The 24,892-nt window shown below is 31.7% G+C and overlaps 1 protein-coding gene across 1 annotated transcript in view; it reads right to left on the bottom strand.

Annotated features, from left to right (window-relative positions):
• LOC149414423 (salivary endonuclease-like) overlaps nt 1-24,892 on the bottom strand; it is a 34,679-nt gene that overhangs the window by 9,160 nt on the left and 627 nt on the right. The window contains exon 2 of the mRNA XM_089644170.1: nt 23,252-23,401. Within this exon, the coding sequence (XP_089500296.1) occupies nt 23,252-23,401 (150 nt within the window). The remainder of the gene's footprint in view (nt 1-23,251; nt 23,402-24,892) is intronic.

Below are 24,892 nucleotides of genomic sequence, written 5' to 3'. Positions count from 1 at the left end.
TGACCCGTTCTCATGTAACAAATGGCAATGTGTTGGCCGCGGGTGATGAAGAGATCATCAGCGCTAGATCCTCAGAGCATTTTCAATTGTAATGCCGGTAGAACGAGGACAGCATACCTACTTAACGCCTTTGCTCTAAAGGTTGCGATCCGTTTTTTAAGATAGGGGAATCTATGACCGAATCTACGGACCGCCCGTTTCAGCAGTCTAGGGTTTTTATAGGTATTTTGGTGCTCCAGACCAGAGGTAACTGCCAAATTCAACAGTGGGGGGCACTTGATAGGGTTTCCTCATGCGGTAAGAATAACTTTGTCTGGAGGGTCTTTCAAAGAAAGAAGGAGTGGAGCTTCTGAGAAGGAAAAACATATAATGTCAAGTGATCAGCTCAGCCACGGGGGCTCCATCTAGTTATCATAAGGTGTAAAGGGCCCGGTTATTATGGCGTGTTGCGCTACCTCCTTCTTTAGCCAACGTTTCGGACAGCGTTGCAGTGTTCATCATAAGGGCAGATGTTTAATCAAATTACAAGATTACTAAATAAGGAAGTAGCGCAACACGGCACAATACCCCAAAAAACAAATCACTATAAACCTTTGCCATAGGTCCACACCAAGTGGTTCGTTGCGTTTAGTGATTTGACGAGGTGTGTTTAGGTCTTGGCGGCGGATGCGCCTGGGATCGGGAGAGGCTGGTTCACGGAGACCCTTGTCTTACACCGCAGCGGGGGGGATTGATTTAAATGTTCGTCACTCTTGGACGCACTGATCCCTAGATTCTTACCCACCCCTTTTTCCTTTCATTAAAAGACCCCCCCCACAGACCATCCTCAAAGATGACGTAGCCCCTGAGTGAAATTATTTTCTTCAGGACCTCCTGAAAAACCAACTTATCAATCACGTTATTGCTACCAACCTCGAACGTGTGGCAAACCCGTCGTGCTCTGCCTTTTGAGGTGCATCCAAAACTCGAAATAGTCTTGAAATTCCTCCTCTGACAAGCGAAACATCTGTTCTTCGGGTGTCGGAAGGTTCTCGAAGGGAACTCCTTCCAGCTCCAAGGACCTGACAATTTCTGGCACATCGTATGTTCTCACCGATACCAGAAACGCCAATAAACATACCAATATCAAAATACTCCTCGGCCACATTTTGTTAAAGTTTACCAATTTTAAATTTAATTTCTGATTTTAATTAATGAATGGATAATTTTCAAAAGTCACTACAAGTTTCTGATTTTTTCTATTGATAACCGATTTTCTTTTTCCATTTAAATTTTTTGCTAAAAATCACTTGTTATTTTAATATTTAGTTTAATTTTGTATTTGTCTTTGTCTTATTACAAATGATATTCTTTGAATTCACAACAAAACATTATACTTAGTTAATTTTGCTTTAAATATTGCGATTTAAATAATTTAGATAAAAACGATCCTCTGTACAACTGTCAATTTTGGGAAAATTATTGGACTTAAAAAACTTAAACGTCATCACTTATTTAATTTTGAATAAAGAAAACCATAATTTACTTAAAAAAACGTTTTCTACTTTATGGCTACTAGCAGACTTTACCTAACTTTGGAAACATTTTGAAAATATTTTTTTCTCATTCATTGGTTCCACCTACACGATCATATTGAGATATCAGATCTGTCAAAGGGAGATTTCATTACTAATCCTGATTCCTTATTGTACATGGATCTGATTGTTTTTACTTTAATTTTTACTCTCTGACTTGTACTCGGCGTTCTGGGGGTTAACTTTTGGAGATAGACACATGCCATCACGGACTTCCAGACCTTTTTAAGATATACAATTCCGTTGTACATTATTTTGATGTATCTCATAAGGTTTAGCCAGAGTTAGCAATGTAGCGCCTGAAAATATAGATTTTTACGACTTGATTAAAAAACATCGAGTTTTCTCACTTTCTACAAATAATAATAATAATAATATTGGACAATTTTATAGCGCCGCTTTTGTGAGCTATCACCTCAGGGGCGCAATATAATATGCATGTTTTGTGTACATACATTTTCCGGAAGAAATTCTCTAAATGATAGTGAAAACGTCGCTCTAGTTCGTTTTTATCCAACAGACCATTTTTGGCGAAATTAAGTTAAGTATGCAGTTGTACTCAGAAAGCATTTATTTATACGATACAGCTGAATAAAATCAATATGTATTTTTAATGTGTTTTTGAAACGCAGTTTGTCTTAAGTACACCAAAATTAAACAATACTTCGAGCGTGTTTATCCAACATCCGCACGTTGGCCAAAATGACCCTCATTTTTAAGCCGGCCTTTAAATTACATTTCATATAAATGTATCCAACATCCAAGCCATATCTTAAATGAAACAGCCAATGGCAGCACAGCGGGATGGCCACGTGATTGCTTTTATACCATACATTGGTTCGTTAGTGCAACAAAAGTAAATATCTTCACTTATGATTTTGCTTTTTACAAAGTTATTTTAGTGTCTTTCCGGGAGATTCCAACACACACAGTGCCTAAAGATGTATACTGTAGAGAACGATACAATTTTTTCTTGGAAAATGCAACAGATAAATAATATTTCAATCTTTTATCAGCAAATTGTATCAACTTATCGTCCGTTACAATAAACTCTATACACGGTGGTCATAATAAGATTTGGGTATTCAGAATGTTTTTTATATAACATTTTGTAAAACATGCCAATTTTTAAATTATGGTAAAATATCGTTTTAAACTAAAATTTAATCGCGCAGTCATTGAATCAATTGAAATCAAATAAATGAATTGAAATAAATGAAAAACAGTGAGGTATGTTTCTGAGAGTAGGACGAAATTAAACTTGAATTGAAAATGAGATCCCTAAGGAGTATGTACGGTAAAGGATCATGATACAAGATGTAATTATGAAAGAGTATCTGAGATGATTTTCGAATGCATCGTTCGTTGCTTGCGATGTAGTAAGGTTTGCTCGTTTCAGTATAGCTTGGACTGGATTTCGGCGGCCAATTGGCCGGTACCATTGTTCTTCAACATTATTATTATTTTTTCTTCTAAATTTTGATTAACTTTTAACGTCCTCAGATGTACGAGCTGTGAGAGAGTAGGAGCTGCTTCCGAGAATATTATAACTGTCTTTTTTACTTTTTTTTTATTTATTTTTTTTATTTTTTTATTTAATATTTGTATGTTTTATACAATAAATATACAATTTATACAGTGTTATAAAGGTAAATAATAATAGCTTTTCCTCACCATAAAGAGACGAGGCTCTTGTGTTTGGTGAGTGAATCCTAGCTCAATTATATGGAATCATGTAAGTAAGTAAATAATATATTTGCAAAACCAAAAGGATAAGTAAGAAATAGGCAAGATTTATCAATAATACAGTTTCAAGATTTGAAGGAAATAATAATAAAAGTAAGATATGGACTTTTATAGTAGTTTTAGGTAATTTTTTAATTTTATTTTAAATTCCTGAATATCTTTAATATTTTTTAGATATAATGGAAGGATGTTAAAATATGTTATACCTAGATAGAGATAGGTATTTTGTGTGTGCTTTGTATTGAGTTTTGGGATTTTGATAGTTTTTTGATATCTTGCTGATGAATTGAATTGTAAGTTATTTAACTGTATTTCTTTATAAATTTGTAGAATTGAATATTTTTTATATATATTGTCTATTGTGGGTACATTGAATATTGAAAAGAGAATCTTAGTAGAAAATTTGGATGTATTTTTCAATATTACTTTAATTATCAATCTTTGAACTATTTTAAGTGGATTTAATATATTTTTATAAGTTCCTCCCCAGCCAATAATACCATATTGTAATATAGATTGTACAATTGCATAGTACACTCTTTTTAGGTTTTCTAGTCTAAGAATATTTCTAAGTCTTATAAATATATAAATACATTTTCTAATTCTTTTGACAAGTTCACAAATTTGTTTTTTCCACTAAAAATGTTGATCTATATATATACCAAGATATTTAATTTCAGAAGTTAGACTAAGTATAGAACATTCTTGATTGCAATTAGTTCTGTTACATTTAAGTTGATGTATTATAATTTTTAATTCTGGTATTTATTTTAATTTGTTGATAGAGAATGGGATACATTTTTTTTTCAGTATTTAATGAGAGGAGGTTTTTATCGAACCAATTTTTCAGTATATTAATATCAGTATTTGCTAAGTTATTAACATTATTCCAATCAGTACCTTCAATTATTATGACAGTGTCATCAGCATAAGATATTATTTTTCCATTTAATCTTTGATTGAATATGTCATTTACATAAATGATAAACAGTAACGGTCCCAGGACTGTACCTTGAGGTATGCCGAAGTGACTTGTTTTTTGTTGACTAAGTACATCGTTGATTTTTAAGACTTGAGGGCGATTGAAAAGGTAGCTTTTTATCCATTCTATAGCTGTACCACTTAATCCAATGTTTCTTAATTTACTTATAAGTTTGTCGTGTGATATGCTATCAAAAGCTTTTTTTAGATCTATGAAAATTCCAATGTATTTTAATGATTTATCTAATGAATTATGAACAAGACTAGTTAATTTTGCAATTGCATCCTGAGTGCTTCTACCTTCCATAAAACCGAACTGATTTTCATTAATTGATTTATTACATTTTACAAATTGGTTTATCCTTTTTATAACTATCTTTTCAAAAAATTTTGCTATGTTCGAGATTACTGATATGGGTCGGTAATTGCTAACTTCTTCTGGGTTACCAGATTTAAATATTGGAGTAATGGTAGTTTGTTTGTAGATTGATGGAAACACTCCGCTTTGGAAACTTACATTTATTATGTGTTTTAACGGTTTAGAAATTTGATTTTTAATATTTTTTAAAATATTAACTGTTATTCCATCAAAACCCGGGGCAGAACCTCCTTGCATACCGTTTATAATTGATATTATTTCGTTCTCTGTGGTTACTTGGAATGTTGCTATATTATTGTCAATATCAATACTACAGTCTGGAAATGTTATATTTGGGTCAGTATTTTTTTTTTAATTTTTTTATTATTTATTATTTAACATTATAAATGATAACAATATGCAGACTTATAAATAATTTGTTCATTATTATTCTATTTCTCCATAAGTTGAGCTCCAGGAGCTCGTGTTTATGGGAGGAGTCTTTACATTTAGTTCTAATGATTTAACAATAATCAAAAACTTTTGAAATAAATACAAACATAATATTAACATAGGTACACAAATTAGAAAATTGTTTTTTTAAAGATAATTAAAATAATTCATCTTTTTACAGATTAAGTAAGCGTGAGGAAATTAAGGGTACAATATATCAAGAAAAATTTAGAAAAGTAGTTTTTTTTAAAGACAATCAAATTAATATATATATTTTACAGATTGAGTAAGTGTAAGAAAATTAGGGATTGAGATTGATATGAATGAGATTGGCAAGATTTTCCCCCACGGTCGCAAAGAAGGTGTTAAATATGTTTGCAGCTTTTGAGGGATTTTCTTTACAACATGTTTTCATGTTGTCATGAAATATATTGGCGATGTCGTTATTCTTGTTTTTTTTCTTGTCAATTATTTCATTTATAACTGTCCACACTCTTTTATTATCATTTTCAGCCTGATTCAACTTTTGTTTATAGTACTTTTGTTTCGTATTTTTTACAATAAGAACTTTTTTCGATCTAGTATTTCTATTTAAAATCTTGCATAATACAATTGACAGCCCTGAATTATTGGCGCTCATAAATTTGAATGTGCCAGCCAGAAACACAAGGTCAGTAATACCGTTTTATTGTGGTAATACTACGACCAGGGCGCAGTTCAATATACCACTCCACAGAATTCAAAACTTGGGAAATATGTATTCGCACATAGATGTATGGAATATGTCACTGATACAATATTAACATGAAATAATCAAATTATTTATCCATGATACAAGTTCTCACTAAAGAAGTTTATTGTTAAATTTATCAACTACATCAGCAAATTAAATGTATGATTCATAGAAGCATTAAAAACCATCATAATCTGTAATATTATTTAGTTATATAAAAAAAAGTTTTTTCATCATTAAAATTAACTTATATATAATATTAAAATACAAATCGGACAGTTGCGAACTCCTGCAACTAGCTAATTCCCCGGTACAGCGGTTTCGTACTATGCTAAACCAATACCGAACCAATACCGTAACAATAATGTTGTGATTCTCTGATCACAGTACTTTAAATTTTGGTCTTTATTTTTCACTGAACTTAAAATTTAAATTTTTATTGCATTTATTTTTAATTCATTTATGTATGTATGTATATTTCTTTCTCATGTTAAATTGTACTGCCTTTATGTATATATGTAAAAGCCCTCTGGGCGTAAAATATAATAAATAAATAAATAATATATGAAAGTTTGTTTTTATATGCTTTAAAATGATTAAGTAAATTTTTATTGTTTGGTTGTTGAGTAGTAAATTTGTAAAGAGCTTGCTTATGTCGTACAGATACTACTAAACCATGAGTAAGCCACGGTTTTATAGGTTTCAAGTTCGACACTTTGGATTTGGTTATTATATTATTATTTGTCGAGTCATTTATGCATTTAGATATTTTTTCTTCAAACATTTTACAACATATATTGACATCATTACATTGTAATAATTTATTCCAATTTTCTGATTCTAATTGGTGTTTTAATGTATCCATATTAAGTACTTTTTTGAGTAATTATTTTGTTTAAGTAATGGCAAAGTTGGATTGCTTAATTTATAGTTAAAAATACATGAATAATGATCAGTGATAGATGTATGAATGACAGCTGATTTTATATTTTGGATATCAGGAATATTTGTAAAAATGTGATCTAAGCATGAGGGGCGTTGACCTTTAACATTTCTAGTATAAGAATTTATGCACGATAAATAATTGAGTTCTGCTAACATATTTAGATATGTGTCTTTATCTTTACTAGAATAGTGGTTTGCAATATTTAAATTTATATCTCCAACAATAATAGTATTTTATTTCTAAAATTTAAGAGAATATTTTTTAATTCATCTATAAATTGAGGTATTATCGATGTATGCATACGATAAATAGCAATAATGTTATAATATTAATACTACTTTACATCCTCTTTTGGCAAAAAATCTTTCAAAATTTGTCAGTCAACCTCAAAATTTTCCAAATTTTCTAACTAAGGGTATTACTTATATGTTACCCAAAAGCGAAAATATTAATAATCCTTCTCAGTACAGACCCATTACATGTTTACCGACAATATACAAAATTTTAACCTCTTGTTTAACAGATTTAATATATACTCATTTAGATGAAAAAAATATTTTATCTGAACAACAAAAAGGTTGTCGCAGAAAACATATGGGATGTAAAGAACAATTAGTTATCGATTCTGTAATTCTAAAACAGATTCAAACTCGAAAACGTAATTTACATACTTGCTATATAGACTACCAAAAGGCTTTCGATAGTGTCCCGCACTCGTGGCTGATCAAAGTATTAAAAATATATAAAATTAACCCCATTATTATTAGCTTTTTGGAAAATATTATGTCCTTTTGGAATACCAATTTACTTATCAATTTAAAAGGTAAGAAAATAGTAATACCGGGCATTTCAATTAAAAGAGGGATTTTTCAAGGAGACTCATTGAGTCCTCTTTGGTTTTGCTTAGCATTGAATCCTCTATCTAAAATGTTAATTAAAAGCAAGTTTGGAATAAAAGTTAAGGGTAATACAAGGGAGAGTAGTACAATTTCGCATTTATTATTTATGGATGATATAAAATTATTTTCGAATTCTGAACAAAATTTAGAGAAAATGATCGAGGTAGTTAAAAACTTTTCAGATGATATCAAAATGACATTTGGTTTAGATAAATGTAGAACGATCCATATAGAGAAAGGCAAAATTGTAGATGGGGACGAGAGTATATTTAGAAATTTCCAAATTACTAGTATGAAAAGGGATGAGGTTTATAAGTATTTAGGATACCCACAATCAAATAGATTAGACCATAGTAGTATTAAAAATGATATTAGAATTAAATTTCAAACTAGGATAAGGAAAATTTTAAAATGCAATCTATCTGCTAAAAATTTAGTAAAAGCAATAAATACTTGGGCAATACCTCTATTAACGTACTCATTTGGCATAATTAAATGGTCTAATACAGATTTAGATAACTTAGAAAGATTAATTAGAACTACGCTAACAAAGTTTAATTGCCATCATCCAAATTCAGCTATAGAACGAGTTAATTTACCTAGAAATTTAGGAGGTAGAGGTATAGTCAAAATAACTTCTTTGAAACATAATCAGGTAGAAATGCTAAGAACTTTTTTCCATAGGAAAGCTCATAGCTCAGAAATGCACAAAATAATTTGCAAGGCAGATAGAAATATTACACCTTTAAATTTATACGATGAGAATGCCAACATTTTTATAAATCCCAACCAGGAATTATTAGATTCCTGGTCAAATAAAATTTTACACGCAAAACACTTCAATTATCTCAACCAAACGTATGTTGACAAAATTAAGTCAAACAAATGGTTGAGTATTGGAGAGTTGAGCGCAGAAATAGAAGGATTTATGCTTGCAATTCAGGATAGAGTCATTAATACTAAAAATTATAGAAAGCATATAATCAAAGATACAAATCAAATTGATGATTTGTGTAGAAAATGTTTGGCTTTTCCGGAAACTATAGAACATATTATATCGGGATGTTCTATATTAGCACCGTCCGAGTATACATTTAGGCACAATCAAGTTTTAAAAATAATTCACCAAAATTTGGTAATTAAACATAACTTGATTGACTGCCGTAATGTAGTACCATATTATGAATACGAACCAAATTCATTTTTAGAAAACGAATTTTATAAAATATATTATGATAAAACTATACTAACAGACCGAGCGATTAGTCATAATAGACCCGATATAGTTTTACATGACAAAATTAAAAAAATAACTTATATCATTGATGTTGCTATTCCAAATTCATGTAATATTCAAAAATCTGTTAATGAAAAAATAAGAAAATACACAGATTTAGGAAATGAAATAAAAAGAATTTGGCATTCTCAGACTATAAAAATATTACCATTCGTTATTTCGGCTACTGGCATTATACCTAGCTCTCTAATTAAAAATTTAGGCGTAATAGATCTATCAAAAAATTTATATATAAAGATGCAAAAGTTGGTCATTTTGAATACATGTAGGATAACAAAAGATTTTTTAAATATTTATGTTGAGGGATCAGTAGGATTTATAGGCCCTGTTAGAAGTTCTACCGAGCCGAACCCTCTGATATGAAAATATCTGGAGACGGTGAATTTTTTTTTCCCATTTGATATCTGGTGATTTGACGTGTTGTTGTTCTTGTATTGTTTTGTATTTATTTTACTTATATAATGCACTTACATAGTGTTGATTGACTAGCTGATCATTTGTGGAAAAGTGAGTGGAAGGGTTAAGTTTTTCCTTTGGGGAAGACTTAACCCGGACAACTAAATCGGAAGTTTAAAAAAAAAACGTATTTAAATTCTATATTTAATATGTTAACATTACTAACATTAATTATTTCTTTAATATTGAGAACATTATACTGGTTAGAAATAAATAATCCGATACCTGAGTTTTTGTTTATTTTGTTTATTGTCGCATGGTATGTGTAGCCTGGAATAGTGTAATTGATTTCGCTTGCAGAGTGTGTCTCTGTTAACACAATCAGGCCCGGGAAAAAATTTAATTCTTTTAATGTTATAACTAATTCATCCATGTTTCGTTCTAAACTTTTAATATTTACATGAAATAGGGTAAATCCTTTTTCAGAGCAAACTTAGTTAAAATCTTTCATAGATTAACATAAATTTTCTTCAATATACATTTTTTTATCTAATGCGTTACATAAAAAATCATTCATCTTTAAGTTTTAGATTAGAGTTTAAAAAAATGAAATTTACCATATTATTCATAGTCGATGCGCTCTCTAGCTAGTTGAAGCATTTTTTGCCGATAGAGACATTTCATGCTATCAACTCTGTGTTCTGTAGAATAATTCATATTAAATCTTTTGTTTTGAAGACAGCAATTGTTGCATGTTGGAGGTTGTTTTTTATTTTCACATTTAGACAGAATGTGCTCCTTTGTGCAATGAGGGCAAATGGGGGGCTGCGTCCTGGCGAGACATCTTTGCGCTGTGTGGCCGAACTTAAGACAGTGGTAGCATTGAGTAAGCGGGTTACAGTCTTCTATGTATACTCTTTGGAATTTGATGTTTATTTTGTTTTTTTCTAGTAGCGTTTTTCTTAATTTACCGGTTGTTTCAATAATGTAGTTAGTGGTGTCTTTTTCTTTTCATTCATTGTATTTGTTTTTTAGTTCCTTGATAAGCTTGATGTTGTTTTTGTCTTCCAGGATTAATCCTTCATTTTGTTGTACAATCCCATCTATAATTTCCTCTTCAGTCAATTGGCATTGCAGCCTTTTCAACATTAATCACGGTTTCTTTTTTTTAAATTTCTTAGGCCAATATTTCTTTTCCAATTACCTTATTAATTTCTTCGGTTAACTTTTCTGCATCTTTTTTTTTTTGACATGAGATCAGTAATTTTTGCCCTCCGATTTTTTTTACTCCATTTACTCCAACTTTTATTTTAGTTAAATTAATGTTTTAATGAATTTTTATTTTTATATCTTCGGCCTTCAAGGTGTTTTTAGATGTAATTATGATGGTGTGCTTCTGTTCTGGGATGTGTGCACCTGTATTCACAAAGTTTTTATCGTCACCTAATACATTTGCATATGTCCTTTTATTATTATTATGAATTTCTTCTAGTTTCTGTGCGTAGTGATGATTGTTTTTAATATTAGTTTCTTGTAATTCTATAATCTTTTTTTGTAGGTTTATCAGTTCATGTTGATTTTTTTCTTCCAGTGATATAATGTTCTGTTCCAGTGTTAATTTTATTTTTGAGTCCTTCACTGAAGTGATCTTGTTTATTAAATCTTTAATGTTTTTAATAATTTCTTGAGTTTCCATATCGGATGGAATGGATCGCCCAGGTGGGCGAGTTATTAATGTAAACTATATTACTTGATTTACTTGTCACAAAATTACGCGACTGTACTCCTTCGACGTGGAGCGAGTAATGATTTTTTCATGTTTACCATTACCGTGCATCTCATTGAGAATTTTGAGAATAACTGTGTGGTTGAAATCTTTAATTACACATGTTTTCCGAAAATGTTTTATAGCAAGTCAGCATGTTGTTCGTCAGAAAACTTTTTTGAGGGTATAAATAATTGCAATAAGATCATGAAAACTCTTTTCCCCACTCTTCTGTGAATTACAACTTCTGTCAAAACACCTTTCGAAATTGTATTTGTTTCACTCGTACCATTACAAAGGTGTACCTTCACGGTTAGTTAGCATGTGATTTGTCAGATTACCCTTTTGAGAACATGCACTTAGAACATGAAAATGGTTTTTCTCATAAGTCATAATGTGTTTTGTCAAACATCCCTTTGAAAAACATGAATAGTTGCACTCAGAACATGAACACGGTTTTTATCCACTGTGTCACAACCTGTGTTTCGTAAAACATAACTAACTAACTAACTAACCATCAAGTTTTTTCCCCTCAGGGGGAAGCAGAGAGGACGGACCGCCAAACAACTCAGTCTTGGCCACACACTCATATTCATACATCGTCTCATAGATACTATTGTATAATTCTGACTCTTTACATGACCCGACTCAGTAGGTACCTGATTCACTTGGTCGTGTCGTGTCTTCCTCGGGCGTCCCCGACTTCTGATACCATTCACATTTGCATATATTCTACTTACATTCCTTTCTTCGTTCATTCGCTCTACATGCCCAAACCATCTAAGCGTGACTTTCTAGATCTTACTCATTACTTTTACATCAGCCTAAAACTCGTTATTCCTTACATCCTTAGAATAGTTGTACTAAAAACATGAAAACGGTTTTTCTTCAATGTGAGTCAGCACGTGTCTGGTCGGAGATCCCCATTTGTACTCGGCAACATATTGTAGCGATAGTAACTAAAATGTTCGGAAACGTTCTTTGGTGCAAATTGAATAGCATGTGAATGTACTAGAGCACACCATAGGTACTGCCCATCTACCTACCCCCTGGATGATTCTCGATGCATTCGAACCTGATATAACTCATGCAGTCTACTACATACATATCTTGAATGAGCTAATCAAAACAACTTAATCCTTTCGCGCCGCGATTAATTAAGTAATGCTTGCTGTGTCTGTTATGATTAATTACATGTGGAATGTAAAGTATGGTCAAAATCTATTCACAACAGTTTTATCCCCGCAATAGAATGAATCTATTACAAAATGTTACATAGTTTAATTTCAACCCGTTAATTATTTGGAGACCAAATTTGGTCCCAAACATCTATGAATTTGGTTTCCTAAGATTTAAAAGGTTAACAACAAACACATCTTTAACCTTCGCAACACATCTTTCGCTACAATAATCTTTCTATTAGGATCCCCAATTAAGCGTATATATATTATACCAAAGTTCTACGGAAAATATTTTGATGAGCACTATTGTCTTATGGACGAATGGAATAAAGATAATTTCGGATAACAACTAACGAGAACAGGGGATTATGAACCAATACTTAACGAGAAGTTATTACAAAAAGAACAGCCAACAGACAGTTCCTATTAACCGTGGCCTTAACCTTTCTCTTACTGTGCTAAAAAAATCCACGCGTTCCTGTGCTGTGTAGTCAATACACATCTAAAAATGAGCGATTTTATATCGGAAAAATATGAATGTTCATAGCTAATCGCTTATGTTTACAATATTTTTATTTTTTTATTTATTTATTAATTTTCAACGCCCTGATGGGCTTTTACATGACAAGTTCATAATACAGAGACGGTTTTATAAATAAAAAAGATAACTATAAAAATATAACTAGTAAACATCATATGAAAGGTATACAGATAAATTTAAGCAAAGATAGTGCACAATAAAAGAGAAAGATTCTAAGTTGTAAATGGCATAGAAATAAACTAGTATTTATGTTAGTAATTACAAAATTTACAGGTGACTAATTAAATGTGATGAATAATACATGACAAAATGCAAGATACATAAACAGAAAACGGTAATAGGTTTTTACATTGTAGATTAATATAGAAATACACAAATATGTATATGCAATAGACCCTATGTGATGCTCCATAGATATCAAAATATTCTACGTAAAAATATTGTTCAGATATTTCTTGAATAAAGGTAAACTTGTATTAAATACATCACAATAATTTTATCTACCTACAGACTTGACGTTTCATCATTGCTCATACAAATTTAAAGAAATAAACGCATATAAAGCTATATTTAAGCAGTAAAAAGTGCAGAATACATTGATTTCGCAATCGTGCGTTGTTTGTGCGTTTTTAAACTTCAAAAAAGTGAATCTGTGCTCTATTTCATTGTTTATGAAAAAAGGACAATAAGACACAACAATTTAGTGAATTAAACCATTAATAAACAGTGAAACATAACGAAATTTAAATTTTATCCTAAATATCTAGAACCTTAATAAAAACGGTGTTTTTTACTTCAAAAAAAATGAATCCACATCAATTCATGGATTCTGCGAAGGAGGCAATTGATGATTTATTGAATTGTGTTCAAGATAAAGTGAATAAATTTAATAAAGAACAAATTTACTTAATTACAACTAAAACAAGTGCTATATTAAACTGGATGGGACATCTTACTCTTCAGTTATCTGAAGCAAAGGAAAAAATAATAGAACCAACATATGGATACGGCAAAGTAGCTGAAAACCAAAACAAAATATTGAAAAGTGATTACAAATTAATAGTTTCATCGAACAATACTGAAGAATCTTCAGAAAATATACAAAATAAAATCAGGAAGAAAATTAACTTAAGTAAGATTGGTGCCAAAGTGATTGGTGTTAATGCGATATCTAAAAATAGAATACTTATAAAATGTTCGACAAAGTACGATGCGGAAAAAATGAGTAAAGCTATTGGGGACGAGTTCAAAGACATCAGTGCTACAGAAATTAAAAAGAAAAGACCAACTATAATACTTAAGGGCATTGCTAATGACTATAATAAGGATGATATTATCCAAGATATAGTCGAACAGAATGAAGATATCAAGGATGTGATGATAGATAAACCAGAAATTGAGATGACGTTAAAAAAGATCTTGAAAAACAAATATAATAACACATCTAATTACATAATAGAAGTTAGTACTGAAATAAGAAGAAGGCTAGTATATATCGGTAAAATCTATGTGGGATACCAGAGAATACAAGTAGAGGATGCCCATCCTCTAGTGCAATGCTATCACTGCCTGGGCTTTGGACATACTTCTGTCAGGTGTCTTCATAAAGAAAAGGACAAACCATTGTGTACACACTGTGCTGGTGATCATTCATACAAAGATTGTGCTAACAAAGATAAAGAACCTAAATGTAAAAATTGTGATAAAAAAAATAAAAAAATGAACTGGAATATTGACATCAGGCATTCTGCAAACGATAAAACGAAATGCATTGTGTATAAAAAAATGAGCTTTTTAGCAAAAGAAAAAATAGAATATTGACTAGAAATAAGATTAAACCTGTCCCAAAGTAGATTTAGTGTTATTACATTTTATTACATAAATATTGTTATAAAAATTATAAAAAATCACAAATTAACTAACAAAAATAACATTATTATATTACAATATTTTTTTAATAGTAATATCATAACGTCACCTTCAACAACATTTTTTTGTTTACTTAAACATGCATTTTTTCACTGTGTACTATATTTCACATTCATAATTATAAAAACAGCTTTTAAAAGTTTTTTAAAATATGACAAATATTCTGAAATAACACTAGATGTGAACATACAGTTTATTTTATATTTATTAAGCCTTTATCAAAAAGTACTTGTACAAATTAGCTTCAATTACAATCACTTTTATATTGTTAAATATTTAACATTAAATTCTTCAATTTATACTCAAAACATGTCTGTTAAACAAAACAAGAAAATAAAATTACCATCACGAATTAAATGGCGCAGAATAATTTTTCTTATATAGATAATGATAATGAAATAGAAAGTAGTACAGTAAATAATTTAGAAGATTGGATAAAAAAAAACAAAAGACAAATTCGTCTGATAATCTTGTTTGTATTCAATTAAATATAAGATCTATACAAAAATATTGGGATGTATTGCATATATATTTACTTAATTGTTTGAAGCATATTGACATTCTGATGCTATGTGAAACATCTATTCAAACTGAAAGTATGTATATTTACAATATTCCTGGATATAATGCATATAACTACTGCAGGACTGATAAGTCAGGAGGAGGTATTATATTGTATATAAGAAACAAATTTGAATTTAGACTAAAAACATTAAAATCAATACATTTTGAAAATATATCAGGAAAGCTCATACTCCAGGACAAAACTAAAGTCAATATAATAGCTATCTATAGACCTCCTAATTTCAGTAAATCTTCATTTCTGACGGAATTATCATCATATCTTGAGACAATTAATAGTAAGGAAAATATTATCTTACTTGGAGATATAAATCTTAATTTGCTTGATTTTAGTTCTCAGCAAATTCAACCAAATTCAATATTGAAGGTAACAATAACCTCAATACTAAACTACTGTACAGATTGAAAATAAAAATGCTAATGTACCTATGTATACCAGATTTTATTTTTGTTTAATTTTCAACATAATTTCTCAGTAATTATTCTGTTTAACATAATACTGTTTCGCTCCTGTGAACCACTGTAAACATAAATCATGTATATTGTAAAAGCCTTTTACGGCGTCTAAATAAATAAATAAATAAATAAATAAATATAAAAAATGGAAAAGTACACCAACAAACAAAACATATGAAACAGAATACAAAAAATCACGAAACCTTGTCAATAAACTTATAAATAAAGATAAAACTAACTACTATAATAATAAATTTAAAAACTGTTTTAATGATACAAAAAAAACCTGGGATGTGATAAATAATATTTTAGGACGTAAACCCAAAAACGATTGTGATGAAACAATAACACGATATATGTTAAAAAATAGAACTGAGGATTCTGTGTCAAATTTTGTGATTTTGTGAATTACTTCTCGGATAGCATCAGCAACATGTTACATAAATGCAATCACAAAGCTACTAATATTGTACTGGAAGAACTGCCTCACAGTTTATTTATACCAAGAGCTACTATAACTGATTTGAAAATATTGTTAAAAAAATGAAAAACTCTAAAAGCACAGGTATTGACAATATAAGAATGTTTGATTTAAAAAGAAATATAAAAACTCTTGGGCCAATAATTACTCATTTAATCAATACGATAATAAAGCAAGCAAAAATTCCACAAGAATTTAAATGTAGCATTACTAGACCAATATTTAAAGGTGGAAAACACATTGAACTGGGAAATTATAGGCCTATTAGTATACTACCTGCGTTAGAAAAAATTCTCGAAAATTTTTTATCAAATAAATTAAATAATTACATTGAAAAATTCGCTATCATAGATCCAAATCAATATGGCTTTCAAAGAAAAAAAAATACTGAAAAATTACTGCAAGATTTTTCCAATTACATAAATAATCAATTAAATAATAAATTACATGTTATTGTTTTATTTATCGATAACTCTAAAGCTTTTGACACAATTAACTCTAAAAAACTGCTAGAAACCTTAGAAAAAATTGGAATAAGAGGAAATGTGTTAAATTTATTTAAAGATTATCTTAGAAATAGAAAAATATGTACCAAAATAAATAATACTTTTAGTAAAACAAAGAATGTATCTGCAGGAGTTCCACAAGGTTCCATATTGGGACCTACACTATATATAATTAATGTAACTATAATGAAAAAACTTTTCTCTTTTGTTAAACATTTTGTATTTGCAGATGATACGGCATTGGTCATATCACATAAAGATCTAAAAATTGCAATTGAACTCATGCAAATTGACTTTAATCAACTTTGTAAATGGTCACATGATGCAGGACTATTAATAAATGCAAAAAAAAACAAAGTTATGCACATAAGATCACCTAATGCCAGATTTCAATTTAATCCTAATATTATTTTTCATAATTTTAATAGCATCCATAAAAATTTCCCGACTAATTGTAAATGTGAAAGCTTAGAATTAGTTACAGAATATGTCTATCTTGGTGTTACAGTAGATTGCTTTTTCAAATGGGACAAACATATTAAAAAAACCTGTAAAAGACTCAGATCAATTGCTGGCAGAATGTACACATTAAATTTTTTCCTATCAATTGAAACACTGAAAATAATTTATATGTCAATGGCAGAATCTATTATAAGGTATGGATTAACCATATAGGGAAATACTAGTATAACCAATCTGAAACAAGTCCAAGTTGTACAAAACGCAATTGTAAAATTACTAGTCGTCCCTAATATTTTTAAACAGAGACATAATACACCGTTGCTGTTTCAGAGTGCCAAAATTTTACCTGTTAAGGCTGTTCTATGGCAGAAAATCATAATTCAATATATATTTACCCCGCAGCATAAAGAAAAATTAGAACATAAATACAGTACTAGATTCACGCGCAATGACGGGTTAATAGTTCCGAAATGTAATAATAAATACGGACAGAGACCGTTTGAATACAACATACCGAAGATATTTAATTTATTACCTGACACTATAAAGCAATGTAAATCTATGAATAAGGTTAAATATATGGTGAAAAATTGGCTATCGGAAAAAAATTATTTACTTTAATATGTATGAAAAATTGTATGAAAAAATTGTTGATTCTGTAGATATAAGATGTAAATTATACCTTATAAAATGTATATGAAACTAAACTTTAAGCACCTGTTGACAAGCCAATTCAATTGGCTTAGCAGGACTTGTTTGTTGATATGTATTAACTATTTTTATTCAATAAAAAAAAATAAAAAAAAATAAAAATGTTTGAGGTGAATTTGTTCCCTAGTGTGTGTAGTCGTGAAATTGGTGCATAAGTGTGATAGTTGGTTACAGAATTATTGTTGCAGAATAATATGTTTTGCCTTGTTTCTCGAGTAGGTACTTTAAAATCAATGAGATTCAGGAGTTCGCAACAATCTAGAAAAACGATTAAAATTATAATTTAATTGCTGCAAACTTGAACAAACCATCGGCAGATGCTAAAACAACGTGCGTGGAGTCCATATCGACAGCCGGCGACCGACTGACTGCCGGCTTTGGATGGGCGCTAAACGCACACACACAGCTATGCGGTCGTAGGTATCGAAGGTCCAAATACAACTGCGGACGTGTGGATTTCTCATGATCCCAAATAGCGAACTAAAGCGGGACTTAGAGTAGCAGTGTCACACGGTTGATTGTATTGGTGTATTTGTTCCCGATTTTAAACAAAAATTTCTTATTTTTATTGAATTTGAAAACTATGGAAAATATTATTTTTTAATTCACTGCATAAATGTATAACGGAAGAATACCTAAAATCTGAACCCAGAATTTAATATATTTATAGAGTTATTTAAGTTATAAGAAGCAATGTGTAGTAAAAATACACCACAGATGAGGAAAGGTTAAAGCATAATCCATGATTCGATATGAGAACATTTATTTTAATAAATTAAAAATACGCTTTCATTTGAAGAGTCTTTGTTAGCACTTTAAAACTTTTTGGATTGTTATTGATTTCCTTTGATGTTGATCTTTCGAGGCTAAATTTGCGCTAAATTGTGGCTTTTTAAAAAATCTGATGTAAAAATTAAATTTGGAAAATTAAATTGCTTTTGTGATAAAAAAAATTCATAGGTAAGTAACATAAATAATTAAAAAGTTTGATTAATACTGATGGATTCGCTATTATTTTTAAAATATGAAATTTAGAACTTACAGATTATAGGTGCATACAACAAGATATTATAAGATGAATGTTTGTATCAAACTTTGTATTTATTTTTATTATTTATTAAAAAATAATCAATTACAGATTATCATCATTTATGTTAACTAAAATAATTCGTAAAATTGCTCTTGACTGCTTTTCCTTTTTGGAATGTTGTTCTTCTAAAGAAGCAAGTGCTTGTTTTTAAAAGAATTGTGAGAATCAAGATGAAGAATATATATGTTTGTTATCAATAATGATTTAAGAAAACATGATACAAAAATACATGTAATTAAACAAATTAAAATTGATATTTAATAAGAAAAAGAGAAATAATGATGAAGTATGTAAAATGACATGGTTCACAATGCTCCAAATTGGTCACTCGGCTTACTTCTATTTTATAGTGTTATTTATAATGTTTATATAATTGAGTTGAAATATGTAAACTTATAAGTTATAAAATTAATTTATTGTTTTTCGCTGGCTATCACAGGAGTTACAAATACAGGAAGGTGGGTAGCTGGAAGAATGTTAGTAATTAATTAATCATTAGATTTTTTTGTATAGTTTTGACAACTGACAACAAAAAAAAACAATTGGCCGGCATTATCGTTCTTCAACAGATCCATAAATTCGATCTAGTTGGCCGTATTTAATTTTTTATTAAAAACTGAGATACACGTTTAACGTTCTCAGATGCACGAGCTGTGTGAGTCGGAGCTACTTCCAAAAAATATTAAATAAAATAAAGCTTTTTAACCTTAGCTTTACTAACGATTGAAACATTTTTCGTGTGAACATATTACCTTGCATTTTATAGAGAAGTATGTGAATAGCAGTGTGGTTGAATATTTGAATTCAAAATGTTTTCCGTAAACTTTTAATTGTAAGTCAGCATGTGCTCGTCAGAAAATATAATAATTAAACATATTATAATAATTGAGACAAAGGTTTCCTTTTACTGTAGGTCAGGATGTGTCTGTCAGATAGCTATTCCGAGAAAATGAACATTTGCACTAAGAACATAAGTCAGCATGTGGCTCTTCAGATTGCCACTTTGAGAACATGAATAATTGCACTCGGAACATGAAACAGGTTTTTCTCCACGGTCAGTCAGCATGTGTTTCGTCATATCGCCCCTTCGAGAACAAGAATAATTGCACTCGGACATGAAAAAGGTTTTTCTCCACTGTGAGTCAGCATGTGCCTCTTTATATCGCCCTTTCGAGAAAATACATAATTGCACTCAGAACATGAAAAAGGTTTTTCTCCACTGTGAGTCAGCACGTGGCTTGTCAGAGTGTCTCTTCGAGAACATGAATAATTGAACTCAGAACATGCTAAAAGGTTTTTCTCCACTGTGAGTCAGCATGTGGCTCGTAAGATTGCCCCTTTGAGAACATGAATAGGTGCACTCAGAACATGAAAAAGGTTTTTCTCCACTGTGAGTTAGCATATGTTTCTTCAGCGTGCCCCTTTGAGAAAATGAATAATTGCATTCAGAACATGAAAAAGGTTTTTCTACACTGTGAGTCAGCATATGCCTCTTTAGATGGCCCCTTCGAGAAAATAAATTGCTGCACTCGGAACATGAAAAAGGTTTTTCTCCACTGTGAGTCAGCATGTGGCTCTTTAGACTGCCACTTACATAAGATGAATAAGTGCACTCGGAACATGAAAAAGCTTTTTCTCCACTGTGAGTTAGCATATGTTTCTTCAGCGTGCCCCTTTGAGAAAATGAATAATTGCATTCAGAACATAAAAAAGGTTTTTCTCCACTGTGAGTCAGCATATGCCTCTTTAGATGGCCCCTTCGAGAAAATAAATTGCTGCACTCGGAACATGAAAAAGGTTTTTCTCCACTGTGTGTCAGCATGTGGCTCTTTAGACTGCCACTTACATAAGATGAATAAGTGCACTCGGAACATGAAAAAGCTTTTTCTCCACTGTGAGTTAGCATATGTTTCTTCAGCGTGCCCCTTTGAGAAAATGAATAATTGCATTCAGAACATGAAAAAGGTTTTTCTCCACTGTGAGTCAGCATATGCCTCTTTAGATGGCCCCTTCGAGAAAATAAATTGTTGCACTCAGAACATGAAAAAGGTTTTTCTCCACTGTGAGTCAGCATGTGGTTCTTCAGAGTGCCCCTTCGAGAAAATGAATAATTGCACTCGGAACATGAAAAAGGTTTTTCTCCACTGTGAGTCAGCATGTGGCTCTTTAGACTGCCACTTACATAAGATGAGTTTCTTCAGCGTCCCCTTTTGAGAAAATGAATAGTCGCATTCAGAACATGAAAAAGGTTTTTCTCCACTGTGAGTCAGCATGTGGCTCTTCAGACTGCCACTTAAATAAGATGAATAAGTGCACTCGGAACATGAAAACGGCTTTTCTCCACTGTGAGTCAGCATATGCCTCTTTAGATGGCCCCTTCGAGAAAATAAATTGTTGCACTCAGAACATGAAAAAGGCTTTTCTCCACTGTGAGTCAGCATATGCCTCTTTAGATGGCCCCTTCGAGAAAATAAATTGTTGCACTCAGAACATGAAAAAGGTTTTTCTCCACTGTGAGTCAGCATGTGGTTCAGAGTGCCCCTTCGAGAAAATGAATAATTGCACTCAGAACATGAAAAAGGTTTTTCTCCACAGTGAGTCAGCATGTGCCTCTTTATATCGCCTTTTCGAGAAAATACATAATTGCACTCGGAACATGAAAAAGCTTTTTCTCCACTGTGAGTCAGCATGTGCCTCTTTAGATAATCCTTTTGAGAAAATAAATGGTTGCACTCGGTACATGAAAAAGGTTTTTTTCCACTGTGAGTCAGCATGTGCCTCTTTAGATAATCCTTTTGAGAAAATAAATGGTTGCACTCAGAACATGAAAAAGGTTTTTCTCCACTGTGAGTCAGCATATGTTTCTTCAGCGTGCCCTTTTGAGAAAATGAATAGTTGCATTCAGAACATAAAAAAGGTTTTTCTCCACTGTGAGTCAGCATGTGGCTCTTAAGACTGCCACTAAGATAAGATGAATAAGTGCACTCGGAACATGAAAAAGCTTTTTCTCCACTGTGAGTCAGCATGTGGCTCTTTAGACTGCCACTAAGATAAGATGAATAAGTGCACTCGGAACATGAAAAAGCTTTTTCTCCACTGTGAATCAGCATGTGGTACTTCAGTTGGCCACTTCCAGAACAAGAATAATTGCCCTCGGTACATGAAAAAGGTTTTTCTCCACTGTGAGTCAGCATATGCCTCTTCAGATAATCCTTTTGAGAAAATAAATTGTTGCACTCGGAACATGAAAAAGGTTTTTCTCCACTGTGAGTCAGCATATGCCTCTTAAGATGGCTTCTTCGAGAAAATAAATTGCTGCACTCGGAACATGAAAAAGGTTTTTCTCCACTGTGAGTCAGCATGTGGCTCTTTAGACTGCCACTTAGATAAGATGAATAAGTGCACTCGGAACATGAAAAAGGTTTTTCTCCACTGTGAGTCAGCATATGCCTCTTTAGATAATCCTTTCGAGAAAATAAATTGTTGCACTCGGAACATGAAAAAGGTTTTTCTCCACTGTGAGTTTAGCATGTGCCTCTTAAGACTGCCCTTTCGAAAAAATAAATTGTTGCACTCGGAACATGAAAAAGCTTTTTCTCCACTGTGAGTCAGCATGTGTTTCTTCAGCGTGCCCCTTTGAGAAAATGAATAGTTGCATTCAGAACATGAAAAAGGTTTTTCTCCACTGTGAGTCAGAATGTGCCTCTTTAGATGGCCCTTCTGAGAAAATGAATAGTGGCACTCGGAACACGAAAAGGTTTTTTCTCCACTGTGAGTCAGCATGTGTCTCGTCAAAGCGTCCCTTTGAGAAAATGAATAGTTGCACTCAGAGCATGAAAAAGGTTTTTCTCCACTGTGAGTCAGAATGTGTTTCTTCAGATTGCAACTTAGATAAAATGAATGGGTGCACTCAGAACATGAAAAATGTTTTTTTCCAGTATGGGTTAGTAATTGCCTTTTAAAATTCGACTTATGAGAATGGGAGTAGGTACAACGAGGAAAAGATAATTGTTTTTCCAAAGGATGCGTCTTGAGATCTGTCGAAAAAATAAAAAATGAACGATTATAAAAGCTTAATATCTACACTTGGCGAAAGAAAGCACAGAAATTGATAACAAAATACGATTGCAGAATTGTTAAATTTCAGAAAAAAAGTGTTTTTACCTGACTGGACAATTCTTTCAAAGCGTTCTAAGCATTCCTTTTTTACATCCTGCAGGTCAATGTCAATTTCCATACAAGAGTATCCCCCATCATTATCTTCTCGGCGTCCGAGTTCCTCCTTGACGGTAATAGTCTCCACATTAATGCCAGCTATAAAACAACATGTACCTTCATTGATCATCGATGTTAAACTCGTTTAAAAAAAGCTTAAGCTAGAAACAATAAAATAAAACATTGATTAACCCTGCAGAAGTGAGAAATAAGTGAAGAGAGTTCAAGGTTTATTTAGGAAAATTAATAAGAACGTCTCCGAATGTCCGCTTCAGAAGGAATAAGCATTTGCTCTTGAGTACCTTCAGTATGGAGTTGTTGTTTTAATTCAATAGCTCCAGGTACGGGGGCTCCATCGAAGCCATAGTAAAGCTGGCCTCTCAGAAGCTGGGCGTACTGTACAGGGCCCGCAGATACTTTAATAATACACAACTGCTGACCCTGTACAAATCGCAAGTGCGCCCTACTGTCGAATTTGGCAGCCATCTCTGGTCTGGAGCCCCTAAATACCTGAAAAAACCCTTGACTCTGTGCAGAAACGGGCGGTCCGTTTGATAGATTCCCCAATCTTAACAAACGGACTGCAATCTTTAGAGCACAGGCGTCAGGTAGGTATGCTGTCCTTGTTCTATCGGTATTACAATGGAAGATGCTCTGAGGAACTAGCGTCATTGATCCCTTCGGCACCGGTGCGTAGTCGGGATACACGCCAAACGCGCGCCCAATATTTGTACACGGTTGACATTTGTCAAATGAGAACGGGTCGCTTCTACGATTCGTTCATAAGTTCAACAGCTCGGCTGTGGAACGAGCTGCTGGCCTCTGTGTTTCCTCCCTCCTACAAAATGGGACTCTTCAAGACCCATGTTCACTCCTTCCTCTCCACAAAAAGACACTCCACACAGCAACTCCAAAGATGAGATAGGCCCTGAGGGAAATTATTTTCTTCAGGGCCTCCTGTGTGGAGTTAATATAAAAAAAAATAATTTAAACAAATAGAATGATGATTTCTTTTTTTAATATGTATTTTTAACGAATGAGAATGAGGTGTAAACTTGAGGAATCAAGCACTTATTGTAAGCATTGGCGGCTTCTGTGGTCGTAGGGTATGGTCACATCAAACAAATCACAAATAAACTCTTCAAAACAATACATATTATTGTAAACATATGAATTATATATAAAATAAAACGATTGAAAACAATATACTTGTTACTTTGCCAATCATTTATAAAATATGGAATAAATGCTTTGAAAAGAGCAACAAACTGGTCTATCGATTCATTAGAAATCGCACGGAAACCGATCTGAAAGGTAATATTAAAAAAACATAGACTGACTCATACAGAGCAAATATTCAACAGTTGTGACGTACTACATATACGCCAATCATACGTTAAGACACTACTAAACTACATTTTTGACCAAAAAAATAAATTTAAACAAGCACAAAATATCACTAACAGACCAGTTAGACAAGCGTACAAAGAAAACATAAAAACTCCGACGGTAAATACAAGTTTTGGACAAATACACTATCAATACCATGCTATAAAAGTTTTCAACAGTCTAACACTTGAAAATAAAATT

The sequence above is a fragment of the Hesperophylax consimilis genome, chromosome 20, assembly GCF_061612785.1.
Source record: "Hesperophylax consimilis isolate HC1 chromosome 20, BYU_Hcon_1.0, whole genome shotgun sequence".
Taxonomy (NCBI): domain Eukaryota; kingdom Metazoa; phylum Arthropoda; class Insecta; order Trichoptera; family Limnephilidae; genus Hesperophylax; species Hesperophylax consimilis.
This window is presented reverse-complemented; position numbering and strand designations above follow the sequence as displayed.